Raw genomic sequence first — 22425 nt, forward strand, 5'->3', positions numbered from 1 at the left:
GAGTGTGTCTGTCTCTTGTGTGTCTTGTATGTTTTATGTCATTTCACTCATAATCTCCAGAAATCTCCTACAGAATTCTTTAGTAAATTTTGAAAGTTGATAATAAACTAAATGTGTCAATGATGCTCAATTTTTTGGGTTGTCATTACTTCCATAATATCCTTCCTACAAATTGGGTTTTAGATTAAATATGTTTAGAGTTAAGTTTTGGAGGTTACTGCAGACATAGGGATTTCCTTATTAGTTACCTAAGTGTAGATTTGTAGACCTCTGATTCTGTTTTCATTTTTAAAGCAAAACATGGTATGGTTACAAGGAAAATAGAAAACCTTCAGGACTCTTAGCTCCTTATCCTAATGCTGAAGTAGAGCCTTTTATTTCAAGTTTATAATTCCAGTTACTCAGATAAGAATGATTATGCTTATGGTTCTTTCTTCCTCCTAGATTCGTCTTCTGGATGTCTAAATGCTTTGGCTCAGCAGGGTGCCATAGATGTTTATGTCAGCCAACTGGGAAAAGTGGAATTGAAAGTCCATAAAGGTTAGCTAAGTGAAATGTTTTATTTTGACATATGATATTAGGAAGATTTTATGTAATGTTCAGGAAACAGATGGTCAAATTATCTACACTGACAGAGATTTCAATAAAATTTTTCTTTATTAGAACCTGATTTAAAGACTGGAATACTGGCCCTCTAGACCAATGATCTTTGAAACTTTTGGAATAGATGGCCATGAAGACTATCTTTTTTTCTTTTTTGTATTACAAACAAAAATGTTGTAATTTATTGACTGTTGTTTGGTATTTTTCAGTTTAATGTCTAAAATAAATACTCTTTGGAGGGAAAGAGTTCTCATACATTCTTTTGGTAGCTTTCCTGTTCCCTTGTAAGAGGACTTTCTCAGGCCATTATGCTAGAATAATACTTTTAAAGGTGTGATCCTAAAATAAATGTGTCACCAAGAAGGTTCTCTAGGTGATTATTAACTAAGTCTCTTGTAGCAGGGGTCCCCAACCCCTGGGTCATGGACCAATAGTGGTCTCTGGTCTGTTAGGAACTGGGCTACACAGCAGGAGGTAAGCAAAAGACCAGTGAGCAAAACTTCATCTCTATTTACAGTTACTCCCCATCCCTTGTGCTTTGGCCTCATCTCAGGAAAACAAGCTCAGGGCTCCCACTGATTCTGCATTATGATGAGCTGTGTAATTATTTCATTATATATCACAATGTCATAATAATACAAATAAAATACACAATAAATGTAATGTATTTGAATCATCCTGAAACACCACCCCCTGTCCCCGGTCTGTGGAAAATTTGTCTTCCACAAAATCTGTCCTGGGGCCGAAAAGGTTGGGGACTGTTGTAGTATCAGACTTATGATGTGTCTCTTCTGTAATCTTATTTCTAATACAAATAGCTTATTCTAAGAGTTCAAGTCTTTCATAGAAAATTATATACTTTTTAATCACCTGAAGGCTGTGAATATACAAGTCTTTGTATGCATGCATGCACATAGATGTACACATGCATGGTGATAAGTGACTTGGGGACTTGAAGTAGCTTGGCTATAGGGGCTTAAGTGATCTGGGTTTGGAAAGTTAAGAACCATACCTCTATATAAAATTTTTTTAGAGAAAATCTGGAAGCTCTTGCATATAGATGAGAACATGGCTATGTTTATAACAAGGAAAAAACCTCCATAGAGACCAGTTGTTCCTATTGTTAGTAATTTCTTTGTCATGTTGGTTTAGTACTGTTTTTGTTCAGTGAGGCTCTCTTCTCAGTATCAAAATGAAACTACGAGCATAAATATGTGAAGCTGAAGTTATTGCTGATACACAGGCATTATTTGATTTCTCAAGATCACATTTTTTCCTTTTAAATAAGATAATATTATGTTCTCACTAAATTTCTAAGAGCTTCAATAATACTATTTAGGATATTTTGTAAATGGCAAAAAATTCATATAATTGCATTCTTGTATTGTGAAGACCCAAGGGAAAAAACCAATACTACATTTAATGTAACTAGTAATAGTAAAAACATAGTTTTGGATAGCTCTTACATGGAAATCATTTACTATTTTATATGAATGGGCAAAAAAGTAAAAGCAAACAAAAAGCATTGTTAATCTTCATCCACTTGAAGTATTTTTAACTATTATTTGGATTGTTTTTCCAGTAACTTACTGAAATAGCACATGATATTGCCAGATTTGATTGGAATTACAATTTTATGTTTTCTCCTATTGGGACCATGATACTAGCAGAAGCATAAAGATAACTGGAAACAAAGTTTTCTATTCAGGTCTCTTAATTCTCACTAGACTTGGGAGCACCAACTTTCTGGAGTGATGGAAAGTTTTCACAATTCTGTTGCTCACTAGTTAGTAAAGACATCTGGAATCCTTTCCAGCTCTGCCACTCTCTTGCTGAAGGGTTTAAGAGCCAGCCACTTGAGTCTCCTCTGCTGTCCTTTCAGCCCCTGTAGTCATTTTGCCAAGTGAAAAAAACTGTCACAATGCTTATTTCCTCTCTTCCTATGAAAGTTAACATGATGACCTTATGAATTCACTTGAAAAGGCTGTGTTTAGGCTTGAGAGTCAGAGTCACATCTGAAAACTGACTTTTCCACTTAAAATTTTTACTTGATAAAGCCTTTAATCTTAACCGTATAATATCCCTTCAATAAATGATGCTATTGTTAGTATTCACTTTTTAATTTTTAAAAAATGGTGTTGATGTCAGTAGCCATGAAGCAGTTTTTGAAGTGAAAAGAGGTTGAAGATATAATAGGTGCTGCCCTTTCTAAAGAAGATAGTGTTAGAGATGGCACTTAGGGTAGAGCTTTCAAAAATCGTGAAACTTCATTCACAGATAGGAGTGGAGTTTTGTTAGTGATAGTTTTTGCTCTTTAAGGCTGTGGAGAGATAAGGGTAGAACTCTTTGTATCACTTAACATTTTTAAGACTCCCACAGATTTACAGTCCCTTTATTTAAGAACAGAAAAAAAAAATGTTTTTAAAAGTATCACATTTCATGTATTTAGAGATAAAGTTTTAAAACCTTTGGAAAAGGTTTTTAAAATCCATTATTTTCTACATTTTAAAGTATATTTGGTAGAAGAACATGTATCTTCTATTTATCCTGACATTTTCCTAGTTTGCTTTTGAATTTTCCTAAAGCCCTCATAATTTGTTTTTATGGGCAGCTCCTATTTAAGTAGCTGACATTGAAACTCTGAAAAGCAATTTTTTTTAAAAAATAAGATAAACCAATTGTAGTAATGTGCTTTGTTCCCCCCTTTTTGAGGAGTAAATACTGAAGTTCATCAGGTTTAACTCCAGATTTCCAGCTCCCACTAGGAAGGGTAAGAAGATACAGAATTACTTAGGGAGACGTAAGCTGATGTCAACCAAACTGGAACACACACAATGACCCATAAACAAAAGCCTTCTAGAAGAAATCTTTACAGCATTCACAGTAGTTGTCATCCTGACCTTCTTTGTGGACAGAGATGAGGTTACTGTTTTATGGGAAGGGCCTCTTACTTATTTGATATGTAAAAAATGGAGAAAGAAAACTCTTGAAAGGAGAATGTACTGGTGAATTTTCACTGCAACCCATGTAATTGTTTTGAAAAATGACTCCTCCTTAACAGGTGTTTTGTTGTTGTTTTGGTAAGATTGTAGTAGAAATAAAGTTGAGTGTCTTGCTTCAGGTACCCCAAAAGAAGTCTGTAATCCATTGAAAGAAACATTAGTGAGTTGAAATCTAAATATTCCTTTTTAAATTTTTGTTATTGACCCTCCCCTCCCCCACAAACAAGGTACTACTGAAAGCATAAGAGCTCAGGGTTCTAGTTATGTTATAGTGATCAGTGAGATCACAAGTCTGGTAATACAATGAGGTAGCAGTGTATGAAATACCGCAATGATTAAGAGCACTGGTTTGTTGTCATTGCAATGGATCTTGATTCTAGTAATAGCTGTCATGGAAACTTGAGCAAGTTCTTACCTGTAAAATTGGGATTACAATAATACCTCATAAAGTTGAGAGGGAAATTAAAAGATGATGTAATGAAGGTGTCTGGCTCTTAGTAAATGCTCAATTAATGGCAAATTCTGTCTATAAGATGCATGTCTATTAAACTCACTTTTCTAGTATTGGACAAGCTGGCTAAGACTCTTGGCAAAAGAAGAAATAGTAGTTCCTAATGGCCTAGTGGCTCATATTCTTGACAAAAGATATTGTGATTGCCTTGGAAATAAGAGGTGTTGACCACCTGAGAGTGAGGTAAAGGTATTGCTATTTAAATCAAATATACTGATGAGTAAAGACAGACTATTGGGAGCAATGTTACTCTTTAAATAATTTTTATAATAGTCTCCAGTACTTTTCATTTCTTTGCATTAAATAAGCTCTTCATTAAATTCATCACAGGCTCTATTCTTGTCAAGGTTGCATCTTCTCTTCAAGCTTATTTACAGTTATCAGGGAAAGAGATTGATGTGAACTCAGATGTCCATGTTGAAGAAATGAATGAAGCTCATAGAGATGATGGTGTGATAATTACTGGTAAGGAGACTGCATTTTGCTATGTAAGATGAATAGTCATTGTCCGTCTATAAGTAGAAACATAAGTATATGTTATACTTAACTGCAGCTTTAGTCTTTTATTCTTTTATGTTGTAACATAGTGATGTTTGACACATTTTTCTTCCAGCTGCTTATCACTAATACAATTGCAGGCATTTAGTCCTGTCATTGGATAAAGTAGATTTTAAAAACTTTCCTGTCAAAGAGATTTCATTTATACATTCATCCATCAATATAAATTTGAGTTGCTTCTACTTCTTGGCTACTGTGAATAATGTTGTCATAAACATAAGTGTGTGAACTTAGCCTTTAAAAGGAAGGCAATCTTATTATATGCTTACAACATCAGTGAACCTTGAGGACACTACAGTAAGTGAAATAAGCCAGTCACAGAAAGACAAATAATGTCTGATTACGTTTACACGGGATATGTAAAGAATGAAAATAGAGAGGAAAATGCGGAGTTGTTCAGCAGGTATAAAGTTTCAGTTTTGAAAGATGAAAACGTTCTGGATATCTATTGCATAACAATGTGAATATACTTAACACTACTAAACTGTAAAATTTAAAATAGTTAAAATGATTATAATTTGATAAAATGACTAATTTTTGATTATAATAAAAAAATAAAATGGTAAATTTTATTTTCTGTGTTTTTTACTATAACCAAAAATCTCTCTTTTTGGCATAGTTGCTTTCTAATTCTTGGTCTTAAAAATCAATTACAGTTGACCCTTGAATAACAGAGAAATTGTGGTCATTGGTCCCCCACCCCAGTGCAAAGTCAAAATTCCACCTGTAGCTTTTCGGTCAGTCCTCCCTATTAGTGGTTCCACAGCTGTAGACTGAACAAACTGCAGATCATGTAGTAATGTCATGTGTATTATTTTTAAAAAATCTGTGTGTAAGTGGATTCACATAGTTCAAACTTCTGTTCTTCAGTTTGAACTATAAACACATATATTATATTGTAAGATATGAAGTTAACTTTGTGTAATTGTAATAAACAAATAGGAGTTTGGGTGTGGTATTGTGCACATTGTAAACTTGATTTTTTAGTTTGACAAATTCTTAATTCCAAAAATATGTAAAGTTTTTCCACGTTTTTTTCTAATTACCTTTGGCTATACTGATAGTGAAGAGTTGACTCATTGGAAAAGCCTCTGATGCTGGGAGGGATTGGGGGCAGGAGGAGAAGGGGACGACTGAGGATGAGATGGCTGGATGGCATCACTGACTCGATGGACGTGAGTCTGAGTGAACTCTGGGAGTTGGTGATGGACAGGGAGGCCTGGCGTGCTGCGATTCATGGGGTTGCAAAGAGTCAGATAGGACTGAGCGACTGAAATGAACTGAACTGATACTGATAGCTGATACTACCTCAAAAAATATTTATGGTATGGATAATACATTTATATAGTAAAAAAATATATGCAAGATTGTTTTAAATTGCTAGTCTCTTACTTTCAAGTGCATTTCTAATATCCTGCATTTGCACTATCCTCACAGTTGCTGGTTTTGATATCATATTTGTGTGTGAATGATTCCCTATCTTTATTTTATGTTTGTCTTTATTGGTGAGCTTTTCTATTTGTAATTTGTTTCTAATTTTGGCCATATAGAGAAGTTCTTTCAGCATTTGTTTCAAAGCTGACCTGGTGGTGCTAACTTCTCTTAAATTTTGCTTGTCTATAAAGCTTTTGATTTCTTCATCAAATCTGAATGAGAGCCCTGCTGGGTAGAGTATTCTTTGTTGTGGGTTTTTCCACTTTCATCACTTTAAATGTATCATGCCACTCCCTTCTGGCCTGGCAAGTTTCTGCTGAAAAAATCAGCTGATAACCATATGAGGATTCTGTTATATGTTGTTTGTTGCTTTTTTCTTGTTGCTTTTCATATTTTCTCTTTAATTTTTGTCAGTTTGATTAATATGTGTCTCAGTATGTTCTTCCTGAGATTAATCCTGTAATGGACTCTTTGTACTTCTTGGACTTGAGTGTTTCCTTTCCTGTGTTACAGAAATTCTAAACTGTTATCTCTTCAAATATTTTTCCTCCCTTTCTCTCTCTCTTCTCTTTCTGGGACCCTTATAATGCAAATGTTGGTGCATTTAACATTGCCCCAGAGATCTCTGAGTTTGTCTTTATTTCTTTTCATTCTTTTTTCTCTATTCTGTTCCACAGCAGTGATTTCTACCAATTGGTCTTCCAACTCAATTACTCATTCTTCTGCCTCTTTTGTTCTGCTTTGATTCCTTCTAGTGTATTTTTCATTTCAGTTATTGTATTGTTCATCTCCATTCTTTAAGGCTTCAAGTTCTTTATTAACCATTTCTTGTATCCTCTCAGTCTGTGTGCCACTCATTTTCTGAGATCTTGGACCATCTTTACTATCATTTCTATCAATTTTTTTTCACGTAGTTTGCCTATTTCTACTTCACTTAGTTGTTTTTCTGTAGCTATATCTTGTTCCTTCACCTGGGACATATTTTGCTGCTATCTCATTTTCTCTACTCTCACTTTCCGTGTTTATGGCTTGTTTTTCTCAGCCTTATAGTTCTTCTTAGTTCTAGTATCTGCCTCCTGGGAGGTGAAGTTGGCCTAAGGTCTTGGGCAGGCTTCCTGGTAGGTGGAATTGGTGCCTGTCCACTGGTGGGTGGAGTTGGGACTTGTCACTCTGGTGGGCAGGGCTGTGTCAAGGAGTGTATTTACAGGCAGCTCTTGGCTCAGGACCAAGAAACAGAGAAGAAACAGTAGCCCTCATGGTCAACAAAAGAGTCCAAAATGCAGTACTTGGATGCAGTCTCAAAAACTACAGAATGATCTCTGTTTGTTTCCAAGGCAAACCGTTATAATATCACAGTAATCCAAGTCTATGCCCCAATCAATAATGCTGAAGAAGCTGAAGTTGAACAGTTCTATGAAGATCTACAAGACCTTATGGAACTAACACCCAAAATAGATGTCATTTACATTATAGGGGACTGGAATGCAAAAGTAGGACATCAAGAGCTACCTGGAGTAACAGGCAAATTTGGCCTTTGAGTACAAAATGAAGCAGGGCAAAGGCTAATAGAGTTTTCCCAAGAAAACGCCCTGGTCATAGCAAACACCCTCTTCCAACAACACAAGAGAAGACTCTACACATGGACATCCCCAAGTGGTTAACACTGAAACCAGATTGATTATATTCTTTGCAGCCAAAGGTGGAGAAGCTCTATACAGTCAGCAAAAACAAGATCGGGAGCTGACCGTGGCTCAGATCATGAACTCCTTATTGCCAAATTCAGACTTAAATTGAAGAAAGTAGGGAAAACTACTAGACCATTCAGGTATGACCTGAATAAAATCCCTTATGATTATACAGTGGAAGTGAGAAATAGATTTAAGGGACTGGGTCTGATAGATAGAGTGCTTGATGAACTGTGAACATAGGTCCATGACATTGTACAGGAGACAGGGATCAAGACTATCCCCAAGAAAAAGAAATGCAAAAAACAAAATGGCTGTCTAAGGAGGCCTTACAAATAGCTGTGAATAGAAGAGAAGCTAAAGGCAAAGGAGAAAAGGAAAGATATACCCATTTGAATGCAGAGTTCCAAAGAATAGCAAGGAGAGATTAGAAAGCCTTCCTCTGGGATCAACGCACAGAAATAGAGGAAGATAAGAGAATGGGAAGGACTAGAGATCTCTTCAAGAAAATTATAGATACCAAGGGAACATTTCATGCAAATATGAGCACAGTAAAGGACAGAAATGGTATGGACCTAACAGAAGCAGAAGATATTAAGAAGAGGTGGCAAGAATACACAGAAGAACTATACAAAAAAGATCCTCATGACCCAGATAACCACGATGGTGTGATCACTCACCTAGAGCCAGACATCCTGGAATGCAAAGTCGAGTGGGCCTTATAAACCATCACTATGAACAAAGCTAGTAGAGGTGATGGAATTCCAGTTGAGCTAATCAAAATCCTAAAAGATGATGCCCTGAAAGTGTTGCACTCAATATGCCAGCAAATCTGTAAAACTTAGCATTGGCCACAGGATTGGAAAAGATCAGTTTTCATCCCAATCCCAAAGAAAGGCAATTCCAAAGAATGTTCAAACTACTGCACATTTGCACTCATCTCACATGCTGGCAAAGTAATGCTTAAAATCCTCCAAGCCAGACTACAACAGTATGTGAACCATGAACTTCCAGAGGTTTAACCTAGATTTAGAAAGTAAGGCAGAGAAACCAGAGGTCAAATTGCCAACCTCCTCTAGATCATCGAGAATGGAAGAGTTCCGAAAAACATCTACATCTGCTTTATCGACTATGCCAAAGCCTTTGACTGTGTGGATCACAACAAACTGGAAAATTCTTAAAGAGATAGGAATACCAGACCACCTGACCTGCCTCCTGAGAAATCTGTATACAGGTCAGGAAGCAACAGTTAGAACTGGATGTGGAACAACAGACTGGTTCCAAATTTGGAAAGGAGTACATTGTATATTGTCACTCTGTATATTGTATGTTGTCAGCATGCTTATTGAACTTCTATGAAGAGTACATCATGTGAAATGCCGGGCTGGATGAAGCACAAGCTGGAATCAGGATTACCAGAAATATCAATAACCTCACATATGCCGATGACACCACCCTTATGGCAGAAAGCAAAGAACTAAAGAGCCTCTTGAAAGTGAAAGAGGAGGGTGAAAAGTTGGCTTAAAACACAACATTCAGAAAACAAAGATCATGGCATCCGGTCCCATCACTTCATGGCAAATAGATGGGGAAACAGTGGAAACGGTGGCAGACTTTATTTTTTTGTGCTCCAAAATCACTGCCAGTGGTGGCTGCAGCCATGAAATTAAAAGACCCTTGCTCCTAAACCTAGACAGCATAATAAAAAGCAGAGACATTACTTTGCCATCAAAGGTGCGAAGAACTGACTCATTGGAAAAGACCCTGATGCTGGGCAACATTGAAAACAGGAGGAATAGGGGATGACAGAGGATGAGATGGTTGGATGGCATCACCAACTTGATGGACATGAGTTTGAGTAAGCTCCGGGAGTTGGTGATGGATAGGCAAGCCTGGCGTGCTGCAGTCCATGGGGTCACAAAGAGTCTGACACAACTGAGGAACTGAACTGAACTGGCTCAGGACAACTTTATGCAGCCTGTCTGCTGATGGGTATGGCTGTTTCTCTAGCCCCCATCCGACCCCAGTCCCCCTACCTACCCCCCAGCCCTGCCATTAGTTGTTTGTCCTGAGGCATCCCAGCACTGGAGCCTGCAAGCTTTTTGGTGGGGTTGGATCTCAGTGTCAAAATGTTGACCTCCAGGAGAGTTCACGTGGATGATGATTGTTCACTGGGGCGTCTGGCACTAGTGTCCTTGCCGCCACAGTGAGCCACAGCTGATCTCTTCCCCCACCGGAGCCCCTTAAAAATCCACCAGTAGGTCTGGCCTAGGCTTCTATGGAGTCACTGGTTTTTCCTGGGTCCAGTACACATGAAACCTGTGTGCACTCTCTGAGAGTGGTTTCTGTGTTTTCTCAAATCCCGTGGAGCTCCTGTACTGCAGACCTGCTTTCATTCAAAGCCAAATGCTCTGGGGGCTCCTCCTCTTGATGGTAGACCTCCAGACTGGGGAGCCTGGTGTGGGGCTCAGAACTCTCACTGCTATGGGAAGACCTCTGTAATGTAATTATTTTCCAGTTTGTGGGTCACTCACTCAGCAGGTATGGAATACCTCAGCAGGTATCTGATTATATTGTAAAAGCTCCTCTTATACCATCTTGTTGTAGCTTCTCCATCTTTGGGTATAGAATATTATTTTTGGTAAGTTTGAATCTTTTGTTGATGATCGCTCAGCAATTAGTTGTGGTTTTGGTGTTTTCATGAGAAGAGGTGAACTCAAGTCCTGCTGCTGCACAATCTTGTCTCTAGCGCAGAGGACACTGAAATGAAAGTGTGTATATGCATGTATGCTGTAGGCTTACCCATGAGATATTCTTGAGAAAAAGGAAGTATTTGTGATGGTGGTGGTGGCAGTGGGGTGTCTTCTTGAGATCAAGTTTCACAATATTTAACAGCCACTATATTAAATCTTGGCAGAGAGTAGAGATTATTTGGGGGGAGGGAGAATTTTTTTCCTCAGAAGTAAAGGAATCTATTCAATGACAAAAAAAATCAAGTTTTTGTCTTAGATATTCATTTTATATATCATAAAAGTTAAAAAGGCAGTCTTAAAATCATAAAATATTAGCAAAAAGTGTAGCAGTAGTAAAAAAATAACACCTGTACAATTTCAGATTCACTCTGTGCTTAATGGTCAGACTCTTGGTTACACAGAGAAAATCTGATGAAAATTTTAAGTGTTAAATGTGGCAAAAATCAATTTCTTGTGATATGATATCTTGGATTTGATAAAGAACCAATAGAGTTACATTTTTTGGCCCTCTTAATGTAAAGTAATAATACAAATTCATTTAATAATGCTCTGAATGATAGCATAATCAAATTATTTTGCATGTTAGAATGTTTGAATTATAAATATTTTTTTCACTTTTCATTCTGTAACTCATAAAATCATGCATTTCTGAAATTTAGATTTAGTTTAAGTTCCTTTTCAAAACCCTATTCTCATCATTTCAGCCTTTGAAAAAAAGACCTCATTATATCCTCTAAGAATACTTAGTACTCCTGTCATTAGATAAAATCATTATTTGCAGACCTGATATCTTTTATTAAGTTCTTGCCCATTTCCATTCCACTAAACAGGTGCCACTTCAAACTTAATATATGTAAAAACAGATATTATCTTTTACTAGGCTAGTTCTTCCTCCTCCTGTCATCTCTATTTCCCTTTTTTTGGTCAGTCACTCAACAAACTATTGAGTCAGGTACTGCTAGAAATTAGGAGTGCAAAGATAAGGTAATAAAGCATGGTCTCTGACATATGAGAAGCTTATGTCCTAGTGAAGCAAGATAGACAAACCAATGAATATAATAAAGTGGAATAAATGTTGTAATAAAGGTATGTGCATGGTACCATGAGAGCATGGAAGTGGCACGTCTAAATTATACTAGCACTGTGAATTTGAGGAGGTAAGACAAGTTCAATATAGTAGAGTGTAGCGAGGGAGGGGCACAGTGGTATAAAAGGAGGCTGGAGAGTTCAAGAGGGATCAGATCATAGAGGGCTAATTTGGCTTTTATAGCAAATGCATTTCAGAGGCACTGAAAGGCTTCAATCTGGAGTTCATATAATCGGATCTGTGTATTAGAAAGATCACAGAACTTCCTAGTGGTCCAGTGGTTAAAATCCACCTGGCAATGCAGGGGACATGGATTCAAACCTTCGTCTGGGAAGAGTCCACATGCTGCAGGGCAACTAAGTCCATGCATCACAACTAGTGAGTCTGCATGCTGTAGAACCCACGCTCTGCAACAAGAGATGCCACCCATGACGATAAGCCCATGCACCACTACTAAAGAGTAGCCCCCTCTTGCCGCAACTAGAGAAGGCCCCTGCACAGCAGTGAAGACCCAATACAACAACAACAACAACAAAAGGAAGGTTACTGAATGTTGAGTGGGGGAATATTGGAAAGGACAGTGGTGGGTGAAGGAAAAGTTAATGATCATTAACAGGTTATCACAGTAATTCAGAGGAAAGAGTTTAGTGGCCTGGACTCCACAATGATCTATTTTAAACCAAACAAGTGAATAAAAAACCTTAAATAAATTTTGGTTGAAAAACATAGATACAAGTATACCTCATTTTATTGTACTTTACTTTATTGTACTTCACAGATACTGTGTTTTTCACAAATTGAAGTTTTGTGACAATTCTGCATGGAGCTTGTATATTGGTGCCATTTTTTTCCAGAACATTTGCGTCCTTTGTGTCTCTGTATCTCATTTTGGTAGTTCTCTCAGTATTTTAATTTTTAAAATTGTTATTATATGTGTTTTGGTGACCTGTGATCTTTGATGCTACTGTTAAAATTGTTCTGGGACACCATGATGATCTCCCTATGAGACACTGAACTTAATCAATAAAGGTTCTGTGCCATCTGATTGCTCCACCAATTGGCTGTTCACCTGTCTCTCTCCCTCTCCTCAGATCTCCCTGTTTCCTGAGAGACAACATTATTGAAATAGGGTAGTGAAATAACCCTACAATGGCCTATAATAAGTGTTCAAGTGAAAGGAAGAGTTCTAAGGAACTCTTAGAATGAAAGGAAGAGTCCTAAGCGTTCAAGTGACAGGAAAAGTTGCATATCTCTCACTTTAAATCAAAAGCTAGAAATGATTAAGCTTAATGAGGAGCACTTGTTGAAGCCAAAATAGGATGTAAACTTGGCCTCTTGCACCAAACAGGTAAACAAGTTATGAATGCAAAGGAAAAGTTCTTGAAGGAAACTAAAAGTGGTACTTCAGTGAACACATGAATGATTAGAAAGTGAAACAGCCTTATTGTTGATACGGTGAAAGTTTTAGTGGTTTGGATAGAAGATCAAGCCAGCCACAACATTCCCTTAAGCCAAAACCTAATTCAGAGCAAATCCCTAATTCTCTCCAATTCTACAAAGGCTGAGAAGGATGAGGAAGCTACAAAAGGAAACTTTGAAGTTAACAGAGTATGGTTTAAGGAAAGAAGCCATCTCCATATCTTAAAAGTGCAAGGTGAAATAGCAAATGCTAATGTACAAACTGTAGCAAGTTATCCAGAAGATCTAACAAAGGTATTTAATGAATGTGACTGCACTAAACAATAGATTTTCAATGTAGAAGAAACAGCCTTATATTGGAAGAAAATTCCATCTAGGACTTTTGTAGCTAGAGAAGTCAATGTCTGGCTTCAAAGCTTCAGAAGACTTTATGAGGGTCCAGTGCAGCTGGTGACTTAAAGTTGAAGTATTGTTCATTTTCCATACCAGAAATCCTACACAGCTTCAGAATTTTGCTCAACCTACTCTGCAGGAAAGACTTGAGATCTCTTCAAGAAAATTAGAGATACCAAGGAAACATTTCATGCAAAGATGGGCACAATACAGAGCAGAAACGATATGGACTTAACAGAAGATATTAAGAGGTGGCAAGAATACAAAGAAGAACTATACAAAAAAGATCTTAATGACCCAGATAACCACGATGGTGTGATCACTCACCTAGAGCCAGACATCCTGGAATGCGAAGTCAAGTGGGCCTAAAGAAAATAGAAAAAGCAACAGAATTCCAGAAAAACATCTACTTCTGCTTCATTGAATATGGTAAAACCTTTGACTATGTGGATCACAACAAACTGGAAAATTCTTCAAGAGATAGGAATACCAGACCACCTTACCTGCCTCCTGAGAAATCTGTATGCAGGTCAAGAAGCAATAGTTAGAACTAGACTTCGAATAACGGACTGGTTCCAGATTGGGAAAGGAGTACATCAAGGCTGTATTTTGTCACCCTGCTTATTTAACTTCTATGCAGAGTACATCGTGTGAAATGCCAGGCTGCATGAAGCACAAGCTGGAATCAAGACTGCCAGAGAAATATCAATAGCTTCAGATATGCAGATGACACCACCCTTATTGCAGAAAGCAAAGAAAAACTAAAGAGCCTCTTGATGAAAGTGAAAGAGGAGAGTGAAAAAGTTGGCTTAAAACTCAACATTCAGAAAACTAAGATCACAGAATCCTGTCCTACCTCTTCATGGCAGATAGATGGGGAAATAATGGAAACAGTGACAGACTTTATTTTGGGGGGCTCCAAAATCAATGCAGATGGTAACTACAGCCATGAAATTAAAAGACACTGCTCCTTGGAAGAAAACTATGACCAACATAGACAGCATAATAAAAAGCAGAGACATTACTTGACCGACAAAGGTCCATTTAGTCAAAGCTGTGGTTTTTCCAGTTGTCATGTACAGATAGATGTAAGAGTTGGACCATAAAGAAAGCTAAGCACTGAAGAATTGATGCTTTTGAACTGTGGTGTTGGAGAAGACTCTTGAGAGTCCCTTGGACTACAGGGAGATCCAGCCAGTCCATCCTAAAGGAAATCTGTCCAAAATATTCATTGGAAGGACTGATGCTGAAGCTGAAGCTCCAATACTTTGGCCACCTCGCGTGAGGAACTGACTCATTGGAAAATATGCTGGGAAAGATTGAAGGCAGTAGGAGAAGGGGACGGTAAAGGATGAGATGGTTGGATGGAATCACCAACTCGATGGACATGAGTTTATACAAGCTCTGGGAGTTGGTGATGGATAGGGAAACCTGGCGTGCTTCAGTCCATGGTGTCACAGAGTCAGACAGGACTGAGCGACTGAACCTAACTGATTCTGCCTGTACTCTAGAAATGGAACAGCAAATCCTGGGTTTGTTTTGCACATCTGTTTACAACATGGTTTACTGAATATTTTAAGCTGTTTTAAGCTGACTGTTTTTTTCCCTACTGCTCAGGGAAAAAAAAGAAATTCAAAATATTGCTTCTCAGACAATGCACCTGGCCACCTAAGAGCTGTGATGGAGACATACAATGGTGTTAATATTATTTTCCTGCCTGCTGATACAACATCCAAGTTGATGTGGAGTAAATTCAACTTTCAAGTCTTACTGTTTAAGAAATAAATTTCATAAGGCTCTAGCTGCCAAAGATAGTGATTCCTCTGATGCATCTGAGGAAAACAAACTGAAAACCTGCTGGAATGGATTCATCAGTCTAGATGTCATTAAGAATATTTGATTTCATGGGAAGAGGTCAAATTATCAACAGTGAAAAGAATTTGGAAAAGGTTGAATCCAACCCTCATGGATGACTCTCAGGGGTTCAGGACTTCAGTAGAGGAAGTAACTACAGATACAGTGGAAATGCAAGAAAGCTTGAATTATAAGCAGAGCACAGAAAGATATGACTAAATTACTGCAGTTTCATGATGAAACTTTAATGGTTGAGGAATTGCTTCTGTGAATGGGCAAAGAGAGTGATATTCTTGAGGTGGAATCTAGTCCTGGTGAAGATGCTAGTAGACTGTTGAAATTATAACAAAGGATTTAGAATATCACACAAATGTAATTGATAAAGCAGGAGCAAGCTTTGAGAGGATTAGCTCCAATTTTGAAAGTTCTACTGTGGGTAAAATGGTGTCAAACAGTATTGCATGCTATGGAGAAATTGTGAAAGGAGGTGTCAGTCAGTAGAGCAAACTTCATTGTTATTTTATTTTAGGAAATTGCCATATCCATTAAATCCTTCAGCAACCACCTCCCTAATCAGTTAGCAGCCATCATCATCAAGGCAAGACCCTCTAAAGGGTCAAATAATGAGCAATTTTTAGCAATATTTTTTACTTTACAATTTACAGATTTTTATTATACTTAAAAATGTATCAAAATTTAAATTATGATTGTAAATGGATGCTGTGAGGAAGATGTATGCTTACCTCATTCGTTATTATGATGCTCCTTAGCCCATTTAATTATTTTTTGTGTTATTATGTCTTATATTCTAGCCTCTGTTTCCTAAACCAGGAAGGATCAAATTGCAGAACAAAGTTTATTTCCTGCTCACAGCCCAAGAATCAGATTTCTTTTGGCGAGTGGCATATGATACACGGAGACTGGGCCCCAAATGGATCTGTAGATTGTCTCTGATATTAGATTAAATCCATGAGAGTGGGAATACAGAGAGATTTCAGATAAAGATTTCAGCAGTCTTTTGTAGAGAGAGCTGTATGAACAAGTTATTAAGTTTAGAGAACCTTTATGTTTCATTTTTATTTCAAAACTGGTGCTCAAAAGTCCACAGATCTCTTTTATGAACTGGATGTAATAATTTAAGAGGTCTTGAAAATCAAAACAGATAGTTTTTTCTGTAGAGATTTCCAATCTGAAACCCAGTTTTGGAAGTAATGAGCAGCTTTATATGTGAGTTGTTATTATAGGCAGCTGAGCTCAGCTCTTCTGGGCCTTCGTTACAGAGTCTGTGAGGCATAGAAACAGAAATACCCTCTCTGCTAAGAGGTCTGGATTGTATCTGTAGCGTGATTTCTATAAGAAACCATGCCAGTAAACTTTAGTTCCTAGGGCTCAGGCTTCCCACAGGGTTAGCATGTGTCAGCCTGTAATTTTATTTCATTTCCTGCTCCATGGTTTCCCTTGTTGTTGCCATCACTGATAAATAAATGTATGTTGTATAATTCTTAAAGTGATTTATAAATACGTGCTATTCTAAGGTCAAAAGAAAGCCTGGAACTCTTAGGCTAAAACACTTACCTACTAAAGAGTTATGCACAGTGTATTCTTTGGGATATGTTCTCTGATCCTTTTGAGATCCTTGATTCTAAAGTTTTGTGTTCTATCCATATATGATAGGGCTTCCCTGGTATCTCAAATGATAAAGAATCCACCTGCAATGTGGGAGACCTGAGTTCGATCCCTGGGTTGGGAAGATTCCCTTGACATGACAAGGGCATGGCAACCCACTCCAGTATACTTGCCTGGAGAATCCCCATGGATAGAGGAGTCTGGTGGGCTGCAGTCCATGGGGTCACTAAGAGTCAGACACGACTGAGCTACTAAGCACAGCACAGCATGTATATGGTAAATTGGATAGGTGGTAAATAGCTTAGGTCAGATATTTCTAGAAATAAATTGACTTCTCTACTAAGTTTTAAACTGGATTCACCAACTTAAATTTGAAACCTCCCCATTGTATATCAAGCCATTCTCTAAGACCAGAAGTGCATGTGGTACAAAGTTCTTCTGTCTTAAAAGTGCCCCAATTTAAATGATTAGAGAGTATTACAAATAAAATATGTTGTCAGCCAAACAATTGTTTGTTTGACATTGTCTGCATGGTAGGGAGAGTGGTATTAAATATTACTGGGTTCACTTTTAGTCAAACTGTAAATGTAAAGCATGATAAAAGTAAGTTCATTTGGGATCAAAATAAACTACCAAGTCAGAAGAGAGTTCTCAGCTTGTTTGTATGCCAGAAACTTATATATTTAATGGTATTGTGATTTCTATTGGAAAACTAGTTCATTGGTTGGAAAAGAGGTTGAAATGAGACTAAGCCCAGAGGATGCCACTTTTAAGAGCTAGAGACAATATTTTCTTTCCAAACAAGAAAAAAAGTCTAGTCTTTTGATATGACTCATAGGAATAACTTTTTTTTAGAACACACAAGTTTTGGTTTTCTTCCAGTTTATAGCATTTGGAGAAATGTTGATTTGTCAGTCATGTAGATGTGCTTCAGGATGACAAGGAAGAAATTTGGTAGCATGGAAGAATGCTATAGGTTTATGGCTGGCTGCTTAAAAATACGTTGACAGAGAGTTAATGTAGAAACTGCCTTCAGATTATTTGTGCTATTAAGGTATTTTTGTTTCTCCATTTTGTTAAAGTTTAACTTCCTGGGAGTGTATTAGATAGATATCAGCTTTGTTTGTTAAGGTTTACCAAAAAAGGAAGGTCAGGTTTTGTTTCTATTCATCCGCAAACTTTACCTGTTAAGGACAGATTGTGAATGTTAGATTTTTCAGGCTACATATGGTTTCTGTTGTGTATTCTTTTTTTTTTATATACCCCTTTAAAAATGTGGAAGTCATACTTAGCTCTTGGCCTATAAAAACAGGCCTCAGGCCAGATTTGGCCTGTGGGCCATAATTTGCTGACTCTCTAGACTAGAGATCAAAGTGCAGACCCCAGTCTTAGAGCATGTAAATTCTGTGATGCCTGGGTTTGTTTCTTTTTATTTTGTTTTCATGTTTATTTTGGTCATTCAAGAAAGACCGAACTGTAGCCAAATCTTAGCCTGAGGAAACTCTTCCCAGTAATGAAGAAAAAAAGATTTGTGCACATAGAAGTATAATAATGTAAAATTTAAGAAACAGTACAGCCATAGAAAATTTAAGATAGCAAGTGAAAATACAAAAACATGTTCAATATCGCTAGTCAATCATGAGATATGAATTAAAACCAGAATGAGATGCTACTACATACCTATTAGCATGGCCAAAATAAGAAATACTGATAATATCAAATACTGGCAAGGATGTGGAGAGATTGGGTCTCTCCTGCATTGCTGTTGGGTGTGTAAAATAGTATAGCCACTCCTGAATTCAGTCTGTCATTTTGTTAAAAAAAACCCACAAAACTAAGTGTGAAACTACCATATGATCCATATGACATTCCTGGGCATTTACTTTGGAGAAATGAAGCTTAGTGTTTCACATAAAAACCTGTACATAGGTATTCATAGCTTTATTTCCAATAGCCCAAAACTGGAAATGACTAAAATATACTTCTACCAGTAAATTGTCACACACACTGTGTGATATGTCCATACATTGGAGTACTGTTCAATAATGAAAAAGAACGATCTATTAATACAACTTTGCTAGAACCTAAAGGCATTATGCTGAGTGAAAATAGCCAGACTAAAATTGAATTTCTAGAAATGAAAGCTGCTCTATCTGAGGAGAAATACAGTTGGTGGAATTAGACACAGAATAATATTTCTTGGGCAAAACTGATTAATTGTATACTTGCTCAAAGCCTAGTCTACTGTTGACTTTGTCATTATCTATGATAATTGAGAGAAAATACAATGATGGGCAGCATTAAACTAGCTCAAAAATACTTTCTTGTAGAAATTTGTTAAGATGTCCTGGGTTGCACTTTTGTCAAAGGAAGACTGTATGTAAACAGTTTAAGAATGTTGACAACATTAAACTATTTGGCATATGCTTGTGTTTGGTATTAGAGCTTTTGTTTGTGAAATACGTAAAATAATAAGATTTCAAAGTAATTATTTTCATGCTTTTTCTTAAGTGTATAATTTATTTTCTTAGCCAGCTGGTAAGCTTTTTGAGGGTATTAGCATGTCTATACATTGTTTAAACCTCCCTAAGATATTTAGCATGGTGCTTCCCACTTTGGGTGGTCATTAGTGTTTATAATATAAAAGAGGGAATCCTCCAACTGTGATGCAATGAAATTTAATCAGTTCCCAATAAGACAGCACCAGAATTATCCCTCTGAACCCAATGTAAATAAACTCAGTTACAGGGCTTGGAGTGGGGAGTGCTGGGGTAGGTGGCAGGAAGAAGCTCACCTTCGTCAAGATGCTTAAGCCTATTTTTAAACAAGAGACAGAAATTTTGCCAGTTACCTTACAGCCCTATCCTTGTCCATGGCTAATGCTGATTAGATCAGGTTCATTTTGGGTTAAATAATGTGTTCAGTTCAGTTCAGTCACTCAGTCGTAACCGACTCTTCGCGACCGCATAAATTGCAGCACACCAGGCCTCCTGATCCATCACCATCTCCCGGAGTTCACCCAAATTCATGTCCATCAAATCGGTGATGCCATCCAGCCATCTCATCCTCTCTCATCCCCTTCTCCTCCTGCCCCCAGTCCCTCCCAGCATCAGAGTCTTTTCCAATGAGTCAACTCTTCACATGAGGTGGCCAAAGTACTGGAGTTTCAGCTTTAGCATCAGTCCTTCCAAAGATCACCCATGACTGATCTCCTTTAGAATGGACTGGTTGGATCTCCTTGCAGTCCAAGGGACTCTCAAGAGTCTTCTCCAACACCACAGTTCAAAAGCATCAATTCTTGGGCGCTCAGCCTTCTTCACAGTCCAACTCTCACATCCATACATGACCACTAGAAAAACCATAGCCTTGACTAGACAGACCTTTGTTGGCAAAGTAATGTCTCTGCTTTTGAATATGCTATTTAGGTTGGTCATAACTTTCCTTCCAAGGAGCAAGCTTCTTTTAATTTCATGGCTGCAATCACCAAGTGTAACACCTCTCAATTAGGTATTTAGAAATCAATCAATCATATAAATGTCCAACTTGAATATTTATATACTTGGGTACATTTGAACATGGCAGATTTTGAGAGCAAATGCATAAGTTTAAAAACATCCTGAGAATAAACTTTTTCCCCCAATTAATGGAAGCCAAGCCACATGGGGATAGAATAGTCATTTCCCATTTCTTGGTCAGAAAATATTGCCTGATTTTCATTGGCAAAGGGAATTAAAAAAGGAACAAGGTTTCTGCAACCCCAAGTTCCAATCCTTGTTACAAGATTTTTGTAGGAAGGAATTTATAAACTTTACAAATTAGAATTAGAGTCTCCATAGATTCAACCCAAAGTTCAGAGCTTTTAGTAAATTACTTATTGGCAAGAGAAAGCTCTTTTCCAGCAAGCTAAATGGAACTTTATAAACTGCCTTGCTTGTGAGTATTTTTCATAAGCTAAAATCACTTGTGTGTTCAGTTTATTAATAGTAATAGCACTGCATGGTCTCTATTGCTGCAGAAGGAAATAGGTAGATTTGGCTTCTCTTTCCATAAGCAAGCAACTCATGATTGGGGAGGTAAAAGTTCTTACTTTTTAAAAGATTGTACCTCCCCAATCATGAGTTGCTTGCTTATGGAAGGGAGAAGGGGATGACAGACAATGAGACGGTTTGATGGCATCACTGACTCAATGGCCATGAGTTTGAGCAATCTCTGGGAGATGGTAAAGAACAGGGAAAATGGGCTTGCTGCAGTCCATGGGGTCACAAAGAGTCAGACATGACTGAGCGACTGAACAACAAAAGATCTTAGGTATTTGGGAAACCCTTATTAATTTTGACACTTTACTATTGTTGCTAAAATGTGTAAAAAAATAATAGTTCTAATTATTCGTGGTTGTTTTAACAATTGGTATTCAGAATTACCAAAGAATTGATGCTTTTGTACTGTGGTGTTGGAGAAGACTCTTGAATGTCCCTTGGACTGCAAGGAGATCAAATCTGTCAACCCTAAAGGAAATCAGTCCTGAATATTCATTGGAAGGACTGATGTTGAAGCTGAAGCTTTAATACTTTGGCCACCTGATGTGAAGAACTGACTCACTGGAAAATACCGTGATGCTGGGCAAGATTGAAGGCAGGAGGAGAAGGGGATGACAGAGGTTGAGATGATTGGATGGCATCACTGACTCAAGGACATGAGTTTGAGCAACCTCCGGGAGACGGTGATGGATAGGGAAGCCTGGAGTGCTGCAGTCCACAGGGTTACAAAGAGTCGGACATGACTGAGCAACTAAACTGAACTGATTCAGAATTATCAGTTCTTTCCTCTATGTTTGTTTTAATTACTAGAAAAAGAAATTCTATACTATAGAAAAACTGTTGGTTATAGATACCTTGAAATAATGATCTATTAAATGCAGTACAGGCACACAAAGATGAAGAGATTAAAATTGACAAAACTGTGAATCCTTTAATAATGAAGATTAGAGGAAAAAGAAGCCTCTAACACAAAGATTCACCAGTTGAATGAGAAAGATTTTAAGCAGTTTTATGAGAAGTTGGAATATGATGATACTGGAAATACAGCAAAAGAAATGGAAGGAAAAATCTCCAGAGGAAGTCACTGAATACTCAACTATCTTTTGTGAAAGATGCAGTAAAGAAATAGACAAGATTATGGCTCAAATCAAAGGGGAGAGGCAAGAATTCAGAGAGTTTGTATCAAAGATACAAAGTCTTGACACAAAGACTGAATGGTACAAAGTACCTTTTCAGCAGGTGGGAACATCATATATACTAAGGAAGGAGAAAACTATAGTAGAGAAGAGAGTTTGTTTCCTTGATTTGTGTGCTTGGATTCAACAAAGAAAATGTATATGATGAATTCAGACGGTGTATTCACAATATTCCTCAGTTCAGATTTGACTGGTTTCTTAAGTCCAGAATTGCAGTGGAACTCCAGAGGTATAACACCTTAACTACCTTGATTGAAAGAAAAAAGA

General features: G+C 37.4%; 1 protein-coding gene across 2 annotated transcripts in view; it reads left to right on the forward strand.

Annotated features, from left to right (window-relative positions):
- The window catches only part of FAM185A (family with sequence similarity 185 member A), a 112879-nt gene that overhangs the window by 68520 nt on the left and 21934 nt on the right, over positions 1–22425 (forward strand). For both annotated transcript variants that reach the window (XM_069587816.1, XM_069587817.1), the window contains exons 6-7: positions 445–540; positions 4447–4581. In XM_069587816.1, coding sequence (XP_069443917.1) covers positions 445–540; positions 4447–4581 — 231 coding nt within the window. The remainder of the gene's footprint in view (positions 1–444; positions 541–4446; positions 4582–22425) is intronic.

Source organism: Ovis canadensis, chromosome 4 (assembly GCF_042477335.2).
Source record: "Ovis canadensis isolate MfBH-ARS-UI-01 breed Bighorn chromosome 4, ARS-UI_OviCan_v2, whole genome shotgun sequence".
NCBI classification, from domain to species: Eukaryota; Metazoa; Chordata; class Mammalia; order Artiodactyla; family Bovidae; genus Ovis; species Ovis canadensis.